The sequence below is a fragment of the Atractosteus spatula genome, chromosome 5 (assembly GCF_055471065.1).
Source record: "Atractosteus spatula isolate fAtrSpa1 chromosome 5, fAtrSpa1.hap1, whole genome shotgun sequence".
Taxonomy (NCBI): Eukaryota; Metazoa; Chordata; class Actinopteri; order Semionotiformes; family Lepisosteidae; genus Atractosteus; species Atractosteus spatula.
Window position 1 is genome coordinate 18,183,883 of NC_142710.1, and position 11,603 is coordinate 18,195,485.

Below are 11,603 nucleotides of genomic sequence, written 5' to 3' on the forward strand. Positions count from 1 at the left end.
GAGGAATTTATGTTGGGAGTAAAATACCTACACTAGAACTAAAGTTATCATACGTACTGTATTCAGTTCCTTATGACATTTACCTGCAGGATTGCAATTTGCAATTGAAATTCACTATGAAATGGAATAACCGATGTATTCTTTGCAATATATACAAAGAAGAGTTCTCCTTCTGGAAACTATTGTTTTTTTTATTTAGATTTTACGGAATACAAACGTTTTTCCAAACCGATATTGTCTTTCGTTACTGATGTTCCGCGCCTGGGACTATTCTTGACCTGGAGTAAGAATATTTATGTTTTAATTACTTGTATCGGCCTAGAACATCGTCCTTTGTCGGTCTGAAATTTTTAAAGTAAAATTTACATTTTCAGATCTGCAGGGTAGGAACATAGTTTCAGTCAAGAAAATGAACTATCATCTGATACTGTTTTTGTTTCAGTGGATGGTCGCATCAACAATATAAAATGTACAAGTTATTAAAGTAGCGTCTGTAGTATTTTGCTTATAGTAATGACACTGTTATGAGGATGCTCTCGTTCTAAATGCTTTAATTGTAAAAATAAGACAAGAATGGGCGTCTATTGAGATACGAATTGTTGCATCTACACCCAGGAATGAAAGTATGAATCTTCCAGTATGAAATCCCCCCCTTGCATTCCACTTTATTGTAAAATTGGTTTACGAGCTACATATTAAGCTATTTACATCAAACCAGTATAATTTTATTTCTGGTTCATTTTCATTTTTTCACGGTTTGGCTTAATGTACAATGCAGGAAATAACACTGCCATCTTGTGTTTGTTGTCAACAATGCGATTTGGTTTCGTTGAAAAAGTGCAATAAACACAATAAACTGGCGCGGATAATTAATACAATTCACGTCTTTTACTTATTTGTATTTTGATATATAATCAACCAGAACAGGCTTTAGGATCCTAGTATAATAAAAAGAACCTTAAAGCCTAAACACGTCAAATCCCAGAATCCAAAGCGAGACTGACGCTATTTGATGACGCAATCAGTAAGAACTTTCAGGAAGGTTGCTGCTGATTACATCAGTGTGGTATTTTGGTGCGCATTAAAGGTGAGAAGAGTCGTAATATTGAAGAGACGAAAACAGCGTAATACTTTTTGGAGGTGAACATTACTTTCAGCTTTGTTAGCAAAAGGTATTGTGATTCTGACTGCAAAGCAAGGTAGACTAATGATTAAAACATTTAATATTTTCTTGAACTTTTAAAATCAATCGAGACGTAACCTTAGTTTTAGTTATGTAACCCTGTAATCTAGATGTATAAGGTGTATTTTTACTTTTTACTAGGTAAGAATAATATTTGTAATTTAAGCTATTTAAAACTATAAGTCTGGTATTCAGAAATCCTCGGGAGTGTCATTGGTTTACTTAGTGTTTAGGCTGACCTTTAGACGAGACGGAAAAATAGATGTTCAATAGCACTACGAATTATGAAATACTTTTGATAGATAATTATCACATAATCCTTAAGATGCAATAAACTGTTTTTACTTATATGTTGATACAGTGCAATGCAAATATAATGCGGTTCTTTAGTTACGAGGTACAGTACGTACCATGGTACGTTTTAGACCGTACCGGTACGTTCGGTAATTTCTGGTAGTTTCCGTCGGCTTTTGTATTTTTTCGATTTTAACAAAGATTTTCTACTGTTTACTTTAAAAAAAATCAAATTTGGTTCAAAGAGCAAAATGACTGCGATAAAAAAGTCGTTACCTTTAAAAGGGTGAGCAAAAAAAAAGGGTACACCTTGGATGGGATTGTCCATCACTGTGAGAATCTTTATATTCATCATGAAGTCCTGCGGCACAAAGCCTTTTATGCAGTGTCCGGTTGTGTCACCATACAGTACGTGATGTGTGTGTGTGCTAGGTTCCCTGTACCACTTTTCCAGGGAAGAATAAAACAATGCTGGTTGCAAGGCTGGCATGTCTGCGCGTTTTACCTGCAGCAGGGCTTCGCTCAGCTCTTACCCACACGTCTAATACGCTGAGGACTCCAAGCCTGAAGCCAAGTCAATCCTTCCTCCAGCCCTGCAAGGTGAGACCATAACCCACCCAGCTGTACTTCACAGTTTTTCCTTCCAGCAGTAATGATCTTTGTTCACAGGAGATTTTGAATGGTTAATTTGGCTGCTGGGTTTCTCCAAAGAGATGTGCATCTTTATCCATTTGTACCACTGGGTATTTTAGTGAAGCAGTCGAACTGAAGCATCTTGCTCGAGGGTAGAGCCCCAGTGCCCCTCACCATGAATTTTAATCCCCATCCTCTTGGATGTCCTGTCCAGTAGTCTAGAGCTTAGCTAGTGCTCCACAAGGCTGCTCAATGTATTTGGTTGTAAAGGAACAGGTAATAGGTTTATTCCATGCTGAAAAGAGAAGAAAGAAAACAACATTTCGGCCGTGGAGACATTCTTTTTGTCAACGGTTGTGGTATAATTTTTGTCAACGATATTGGTACAATTTGCAGTTAACCTCTGAGATCTTAAATGGTGTATACCCCAGTTTGGTTTGTGCTACATGTTGTTAGAAATACTGCATAGAATAAACCGTTTTATTATCATCTGATACTTTGACAGTCTGTTTCTGCATACCTGATGAATCCCAGTGATTCAGTCTTGTGGATGAGCTTTCCTTGACATTTATGTCTGTTAGTGCTGTATTATTTATTTTCCTTTTTGGGGGCTTGGCTATAAGGTAAACATACTAATGTGCACAAATAAAAGGTGTAAAGTTGACTTAATTTTGCCTGTTTCTCCTTACCAGGAATATGCCACCAAAGCTCGATTTGGGCTACGGCGCAGCAAGTCTGCAAAAGAGCAACTCAAAGAGGCAGCCTTTGAGCCGGCAACAGAAACCGCAGTTAAAAGTACTGTATTTACAGTTTTGTTTTCCTAAATTATACTTACTCATGGGTGTTTTGAATTTCTTTGAAAGCTTTTTACACATATTAGACAAGATTTAAGGTTATGTATTCTCTATGTTTTGAAGGCACACTGTTGTTTAATGATTCTGTGTTGTAAATAAGATTGTGTTCATTTTATGAATCGTACATACTTGATTTGGTCTCTTACATTGATTCATAAACTAAATGTGATGTCTTCTGACTACTTTGTCAGGTTCAAGGTTGATAAAGATATACAGTTGAAACAACAGTGCTATCTGCAGTTAACAATGAAGCTTAAATGAGGTTGAACATTTTAAAAACATTTAAAATACATAATAAAACAATATATTTTAATGTTCCATGTTACAGATTTACTTCCTGTTAGTATACTAGTTGAATCCAGCTGGTACATTTTGAGACTTGTGTAATCCCAGTGATTCAGTTTTAGCACTGTTTTCTACACATTACTGCATAGTAATTATATGTATGCTAAATAAGGAAATGATGCAGACTGTACATTTGCAGCGTTTCATTTCAAAACACACCATTATTTCAGAAAATATCCAATTGGTATTAGTTTTCAGACAGACTATCTTGTAGCCTGATCTCGTCAGATCTGGTAAGCTAAGCAAGACTGGTTCTGGTCAGTATGCTGATTGGGGACGTTGTGCTGTAGTTGTTGTCCTGCAGATGAGTCATTAAAACCAAGGTCCTGATAATTTGTCATTAAACATGGTCATGATTTGTTAGTGTAAGGAGGTTAGCCCACCCAGTGTCCTGGCAAAAGTTCTGCTTTGGTGGTCACCTTTTTTTTTCTTAGCAAGCTTTGTTAAATATTTAAATAAGTGTTTTGAGTTGTAGGTAATTTGTGATTTTTCAAAATAAACTATTGATCTGCCTGTTTCACATACTATCTATGTAGCCCACAAGGGGGAGCAATTGATACATTTAAGAGGAAGTTTAAATGATTGGTCAGGTGTCATTTTAATTTTGCTTTGGAAAAGGGACGTTGTATATAACAACATTATACAACAAATTCTTTAAAAAGAGGGTTAAAGTATTGCAAAGTATTAATATATAAATTCTGTCTGCTTGGCAGTTCTGTAGTTATAATTTGTATGTAAATCAGTTCCTTGTGAAGAAGGAAACAAAATAATCAGTTAAAAGTGAAATTTTACTTTTAATAGGATGTGAATGCATGCCAGTTGTAACTTGTTTTTGTAATTCATTTTTCAGTCGATAACATGGGGAGAATAATTCTTGCTGGTGGAGCAGCTGTAGGCCTTGGAGCTTTGTGTTATTATGGGCTTGGAATGTCAAATGAAATTGGTGCCATCGAAAAAGCAGTGTAAGTGTCCCAGTCATTGGCATATCGATTTTCCATCTAATAGCAGCAGAGGTATTTAAACATATTTGCTCTCTTTCAAAATGCTAGATTCACAAAGTGAAATTATACATTAAGCACATGATGTAAGACTAATCACCCCTTGGTGACACTGGAATATCCGTGCCTCCATTTTGCTGAGGAGTTGGAGCCTATCCTGGCAAGCAGTAGGCGCAAGCCAGAATACTCCCTGGATGGGATGCCAGTCCATTGCAGGGCACACAGACACAAACATGCACACACTCACACCAGGGCCACGTTTGGAATTGAACGCAGGGTCCCAGTGTTGTGAGGCGGCAGTGCTAGCCAGTTCGCTACCTTGCCACTCGACACTGGGATATACTGTATGAGAGTCGGTTCATCCTAGCATTTCTCAGCGCTTCAGGAACTGCCATCTTTCAGAGGATATTCTCTCAAATTTGTCTCTTACAAGTATAGTAACACCTGCACATCTATATTTACATCTGATCACGTATATGTTATTTATTGGTATTTTTTTTGTTGTCCCTAGTATTTGGCCTCAGTATGTTAAAGACAGAATCCAGTCCACATACATGTACCTTGCTGGAAGTGTGGGTATCACAGCATTGTCTGCTGTAGCTGTTAGCAGAACTCCTGCACTGATGGGTCTGATGATGAAGGGCTCTTGGCTGGTAAGAAGTATCAGCTGCTGCTGTTTTTAAAATTAATTTTCTGTGTGAGTAAGAATGTGGTCAGTTTATAAAAGATGTTCCTTAACTTAGTTCTGTTGAACAAATGGGTAATTGTGCCAAACACATCTGCTTGTTTGTGTGGTCTGACATTACATAGAATTTACTTCCCTTATTTTTCTCATATAGAAGCAAGGTTTTGCAATGTATTTTATTTCATTCTGTGGAGTATAATAACAAAAGCATGTAGAGGTTTGTTCTCTGATGTTTAATGTTGCTTGTCTTCCTTTAAGCTTCATTTCATGCTGTCAGTAACTTATCTTGGTTAGATGTCAAGAAATTATTTAATAAATCTTTTCAAGTTTATTACCTCAAGTATACAATATCTTTTTTCACAATTAAAGATACTGATATTGAGCATATTTATTTCATGTATTCACAGACCTGATCTGAGTTTTAAACCAAAGGTCCAGGTTTTAACTGTTTACTAAACACTACATATAAGGGTGGAGGAAACTCACTGTTATTCATCCTTGTATTCATTCTTATTTTATTTTAAAGTTATTTGTTTCCTTCCTGTAGGCTATGGGTGCAACCTTTGCAGCCATGATAGGTGCAGGGATGTTAGTTAGATCAATATCCTATGAGCAGAGCCCAGTCCCCAAGCACCTCGCCTGGACATTGTATGCTGGTAAGAGTTCTAACTCTTATAATAAAGTTAGAATTTGTATCTATTGATAAGATAAGATCACTTTATTAGCCCTATAAAATTTCTTGCATTAAGAATTTCTTTTCGCATACCCCAGCTTGCTCTCCATGAGACACAGACAGAGAAAACACAGGGTCAGCCATTGTACAGTGCCCCTGGAGCAGTTGGGGTTAAGAGTAGAACAGAGTAGGATTCCTCTGCCAGCTGCGGGATTTGAACCGGCAACCTTTCAGCCACAGGCGCAGATCCTTTGCCAGAGAGCCACCGCTCTGCCCCCCAACACCATATTGTGTGTTCATATTAGAATTCAGTATATCTAGGCCAGTTATACATTCAAGATTTGCAAGTAAAACTCCTCATTAATGCTGTTCTGTTTAATCCTTAAACGAGATTTTTATTCAATGATCCCAGGTGGCTTTTATAGTGCTTTTGAGCCACCTCCTGGTTTAGCATTATCAGAGGGAAATTTTTGCTAGAACTGTAGTGCTTTCGTAGAGATTATGTAGCAATACCACTGTGTGCCACAGGAGGGCAGTAGACTATGTAAGATTACATAAAGCACCACAGATGTGTATTCATTTTTGGACACTAGAGGGAAAAAGTTAATTAGGTTGTATTTTAATTATTTCATTCATAGGAGTTCATGAGCATTGTAACATTTCAAACCGAGTTTGATCTATTTTAAACTTAAATCTTTTTAAAAATAAACTTATTTTTTGTGAAAAACAATTGTTGTTTGATATAAAATCAGCTAGTTAGCCAAAGAGTGCTCTTGTTTGTACCAGTGAAGGTCTAGGCACAGCTGTAAAGCTAAAAAGCTTTCACCTCACATGACTGCATCTCAGGCCAGAGATACCACACATTTTAATAAAGTCTACCCATCAGAAATATATCAGAAATATATCGTCAGCCATCAGAAATATATCTGTTTGAATCCTCTTGTGAAGCTATTTGAATGATACGGAAAACCCCCTGGTTTGACTTCCCTGATGTGTGTTTTATAAAGGTGTAATGGGTGCAGTGGTGGCTCCTCTGACTCTCCTGGGAGGGCCGTTGATAATGCGAGCTGCCTGGTACACAGCAGGCATCGTTGGAGGGCTGTCCACTGTTGCCATGTGTGCCCCCAGTGAGAAATTCCTCAACATGGGAGGCCCCCTGGCAGTGGGCTTTGGAGTGGTTTTTGCCTCGTCACTGGGTGAGCAAATGCTGCGGTTTTCGCCGTTGTGAAGTTTTTTTTTAACTTGATCTGAAAAATTGCCTTTTCTCTTCAAACAAAGGCGTAAATCAGTCCTTTCAAATATATCGTTTTAATAAACAAACTTAGAAAAACAGTCCGTGAGGATAAATCTTTCCTGAGCGATGATACTAGAGTGTGGTGCTACAGTATGTATTAGCGTGGTCCTGCCCCCCGGAGGTTGTCTGACAGGCGCCTGGGCTTCCAGAGCTGCTGGCGTTGACTGCGGCGCACAGGAGCTACCGGCAGAAGTCTGTGGGCCTGGCCTGATCTAGAATGCTGTTGACTTTTTTGTTTTATTCTACTGACAGGAAAATAATGATTAAATTCAAATCACTAGTTCAGTTCATTGTTTAAGCAATCAGTAAATAACTGACTTATTTAGTAAGTGAATCCTAGGATATTGCCAGGCTGTCATTGTAACATGTCCATAGGGAAAAAAAAACTCAGTGGAATGAATGGATGAGTTCAGCTTTCAGTTCACTTGGAAAATGCCTGAGCACATGTGTGACCTATTCACATTCAAGTTTCAAGTTTACTTGCATTACAATACAATGTATCTTTGTTTTTCTAGGTTCAATGTTCTTACCCCCTTCTTCAGCATTTGGGGCAGGTCTATACTCAGTGGCTGTTTATGGTGGTCTGATTCTGTTTAGTATGTTCCTGCTGTATGATACACAGAAAGTTATCAAACGTGCTGAAACCTACCCTGTGTATGGAGTTCAGAAATATGATCCCATTAATTCGTAAGTATATATGGTGGTTTTTGCTATGTACAGTATTTAGTTGTTTAAAAGGCTACAATAATTTAATACGTGTAGATTGGTTATATGTACCAGAATCTAAATAATGTAATATGTATAAGCTTTTTTTTTTTTACAAAATCTTTGATTGAACTATATCTCTGAGTTAACTTTTGATGTTGTAGCTCTGACCTTTTCTTACTCTGAACTAAATATTTCAGTAAGAATAGTGACAGGAAGCTGTATGTAACAGAAAATGCCATGATAGGGGTTCTGTTTGCACCTTGGATATTGGGTGTCCTCTGGCATGTTTTTGATGAAGAGAAATTGTAAGCCACAATATCTTAGAACAATTTGACATAGTATAGAGCTTAAGTTACTTCTTTGCAGGTTGTAGCTTTCCCAGACTAAAGTGGTAATCCGAATTGAATATCTGGCACTGTTAATGCATTCCACTTTTAACATTTTATTATTTGGCATTACTTCTTTAACTTTTTTGTATAATTAATCCTACAAGAATTTGATGGGTAAGATATCCTTGAACTGGGCAGCCAGACATTTTGGAAACTTCACACTTTCTGTAGTGTCTGCATAGCTTCGAGGCGTGCTTGGGGTTTGTACTATACCGGAACTTCTCGTTAATTTGGTTAGAGATTGATAAAACCTGATCCTCTAGTTCTCCTTTCAGGAAAAAAAATATTAATGAGGCTTTGTGATTAAGAAACTTTGCCATAACTGTGTTTTTCTGCTCTGGTCCTTGTTTCTACATTGAACAGAACAGCAGTGTTTATTTTTCAGGAACAGCAGGAAAGCAAAACTGGCTTTTCAGTGAAACTATGTCCATTTGCCAGTTATTATCCTCCTACATCACAGTTTTACAAAGGTTGTTCTGTGACAAAGTGCATGTTGGTACAAGAACTTAAATGGGAGTTTCACAGACCAAGATCAGCTAGGGTTGTAGAAGTTTTTACTAACAAGATTAGTACTAAACTGAGTGGGTTTAGGTTTAAGTTACATTTAAACATATGGAGTGCCATATTGCAAATTAATGAAAAAAGTAATGTTCTCTTCTCTTCAACCTTGAAATCTAGATGCTTGGGAATATACATGGACACTATAAATATCTTCATCAGAATGGTGATGATTCTGGCTGGTGGTGGAGGCAACCGAAGGAAATGAGAGTCTTTCATCCCTCTCCTATTTTCTGGATTGTGCTCCATTTCTCAAAATATGCTAAAGGCTGCAAAAACAGCACTGGAAGTACACATGGTTCAAAGACGCCTTCTAATAAATGTGGTGAACATATGTGTTAGCATAAAATAATTTTCATTTTTGAGGGATTCATTTATTTTCCATGTGATGTGATTGCAATATGATCATCAGACTTGAAGGCACCCCTTAACTATTGCCCTGGAGCCACGTGGACAGAATACTGACTACTTGTGAAAAGATGACCTCAGCAATCTAAACCCTAGAAATGTTCATTTAAATGATTACCCGAGTTACTTTGATTTTGCAGGTTCTAGAGAGGTCTGTACCTCAGTAAACCTTAATTGTTATATGAATATCAATATTTCTGGCTATGTTTTGTCCATTTAAGTCAAACTCAAATCCATTTAAGTTTTTGCCAGATTTTCGGACAGTGTTCATTCCAGCGATATTCCTAGCTTATCGTGCAGTCCTAAAATAAAATTGCTTGGGAAAAACATTATAAACTTCAAAATATTGTAAGTTGGCATGTCAAAATATTTTGATACGATTATGAAGCTGTGGTCGAAATAAAGATATGCATTGACAGACGTGTTGTGTGTTTTCTTGAAACAGCTCCAGATATCTGTGTTGTGTTAAAATGTTCTATTCATTTCTAATTGTTTGGGCTCTATGAAAAAATATTTTGACATTAAAAAGAACAAAGACACCATTCTCAAGTGTGAGTTTTAAATAGAAATGTTAACTGGATCTCTTATGCTTATGCTAACAAAAGAAGGTAAAAGTTCAAGAAAACTATCCATAGTAAATTTATTTTGTTCGGCAGAGTAATACAGCATTTTTACATCTTATAAAGCTGCTTTGTTAGAATAAACTACTACTGAGCTGTTGTATGTATCGAAAGAACATTTACTAAGTAAATCAGAATTCATTTTACCTTCACACATTTTAACTCGCTATCTCCAAGCGAAACACAAATGCTGAAACATTCTGAAAAGTAATTACAAATGGAAACCTAGAAAAATGAGTTGGATAAATGTATACACCCCCTAGTAATGTCACGCTTTTAGTCAGTCAAATCAGAGCTCGTCACTGCCAGAGCCAGATCATAGGTGCCTTGTTAACATAAAAGAAGTATTCTCACTAAGTTCGACACTGAGGAAGTCCCAGCTGCAATTAGATGATGATGCAGACAAGGCTTGAATCTGTCATATTAGTGCAACCGTACATTGTACATAAGTCAATCGTGGGGCCCCAAAAATTCTGCAAAAAAGCAGTTATACCTTTTCTAAAGCTTACACTTCAGAGTTCTAAAAGCAAACCCTGTCAATGTCAATGTTCTCCAAAATTTATGTAACTGTACAGAAAACATAGTTGTAGAAGAAGACTGATATATTTTTACTTTAAGATGCATTATACACTCTAAAGCTCACCAGTTATTTTCAACTTTCTGGTTTCAGTTGCTAATGGTAGCCAACATGATTTTCTCAAGATAATAGTCCATGGGTATGTATCAATCAAATGATGTATATAACCACTGAACATTTCTGTACTAGGATTTGTTATAATTGAAGTTGGCTTTTTTCTTGGATATTATTATTATACAAACGTCTGTGTATAGTTTCTTTTTAAGTTTAAGCCTTCAATGCTCAGCTCCAATCTGTTTTCTGCATCACTCCTTTAAAAAGAGACTGTAGGTGTATTTATTGTATTGGTTAGAAAACTTGTTACGTTGGTATCATTCGTGACATGCTAGCTTTTCAATGTTAGCTGTATTTTTAATAGTACTTGTGTTTTTTTTCTCATCAGATATAATCAGTTGCAACTTGCAAGCATGATCCTTTCTAAGTTAATCTTTTGAGCAGAAGTTACAGATATTTAAGAAGCTTAAATATATTTCTAAAAGGTTGACAATATATTGTTGGTAGTCAGGATTTTTGTTTGTGTTGTGTGTCCTTGATCAAGCGTGGCCAGCTTCATAAAAGTGACATCACCTGTGATTTATTCTCATTAATCCAAAGAGCTGTGGTAAATCAGGAATTTGAGCACAAATACAGAGTATTTCCCATAATCATGGTGATTTGCATCTTAAATGGTGGAAGAGGTGAAGCAGCAGGAAATCCCCACTCCTTACTGGGTGTACTGATGAATATTTTGGTTTCGTTATGTGTCAATTTCAAGGAAATCAGTAGTGTTGAATGTAGTGTCTGAAGGTTAGGTAATCTTGAGGTATTGTAAGCTTTGTTTTCATCTTGATATTATGGTACTTATAAAGGGGTTCTCAGCAATGTCAAGATTAAATACTATTGATATTATATATAACACTTCTGTTTTGAAACGTGGTGCTTTATGTATCATTGGTCAAGGGTAACACCATTGGTCATTGCTATCAACATGATGTATGATTGGTCTTAGAGGTGTGAGGTCATTCTAACTTGTTTTCAATTACTGGCAAAGTACTTCATTTATTTTTTTAGAAATAAATTCTTCTTGAATAAAATCTGATGGAATCATGGAGAACACATAAGACTTGAAACGAATAAAACAGCAACTCAGATAAAATTAAAATTGCTTCTTAAATGCATTTCATGCCTATGCCAAACTCTCTGTCAATACACTGATCACTCTACTACCCAGAGCAACAGGACCTAGAGGAAACAAATCTTTGACTTGTATGTAAATACAATATGTAAACCATGAAAATTTAATATCTTAAGTTAAATTGCATTTAAATTTAAATTGCTTGTGAGG

The 11,603-nt window shown here is 36.5% G+C and overlaps 1 protein-coding gene across 8 annotated transcripts; it reads left to right on the forward strand.

Moving 5' to 3' along the window:
• Positions 1–993: 993 nt before the first annotated feature.
• ghitm (growth hormone inducible transmembrane protein) lies at positions 994–9,438 on the forward strand. 8 transcript variants are annotated; one of them, XM_088915407.1, is made up of 9 exons: positions 994–1,087; positions 1,932–2,077; positions 2,803–2,905; positions 4,160–4,271; positions 4,819–4,960; positions 5,540–5,648; positions 6,673–6,861; positions 7,475–7,646; positions 8,735–9,438. In XM_088915407.1, the coding sequence occupies exons 2-9, from the start codon at positions 1,946–1,948 to the stop codon at positions 8,820–8,822; spliced, it is 1,047 nt and encodes a 348-aa protein (XP_088771533.1). In that variant the 5' UTR covers positions 994–1,087; positions 1,932–1,945; the 3' UTR covers positions 8,823–9,438. The 8 variants fall into 8 exon arrangements, with proteins under 8 accessions (XP_088771533.1, XP_088771528.1, XP_088771529.1 ...); XM_088915402.1 differs by having other exon boundaries at positions 1,018–1,199; positions 1,910–2,077; XM_088915403.1 differs by having other exon boundaries at positions 1,026–1,087; positions 1,910–2,077.
• Positions 9,439–11,603: the final 2,165 nt, after the last annotated feature.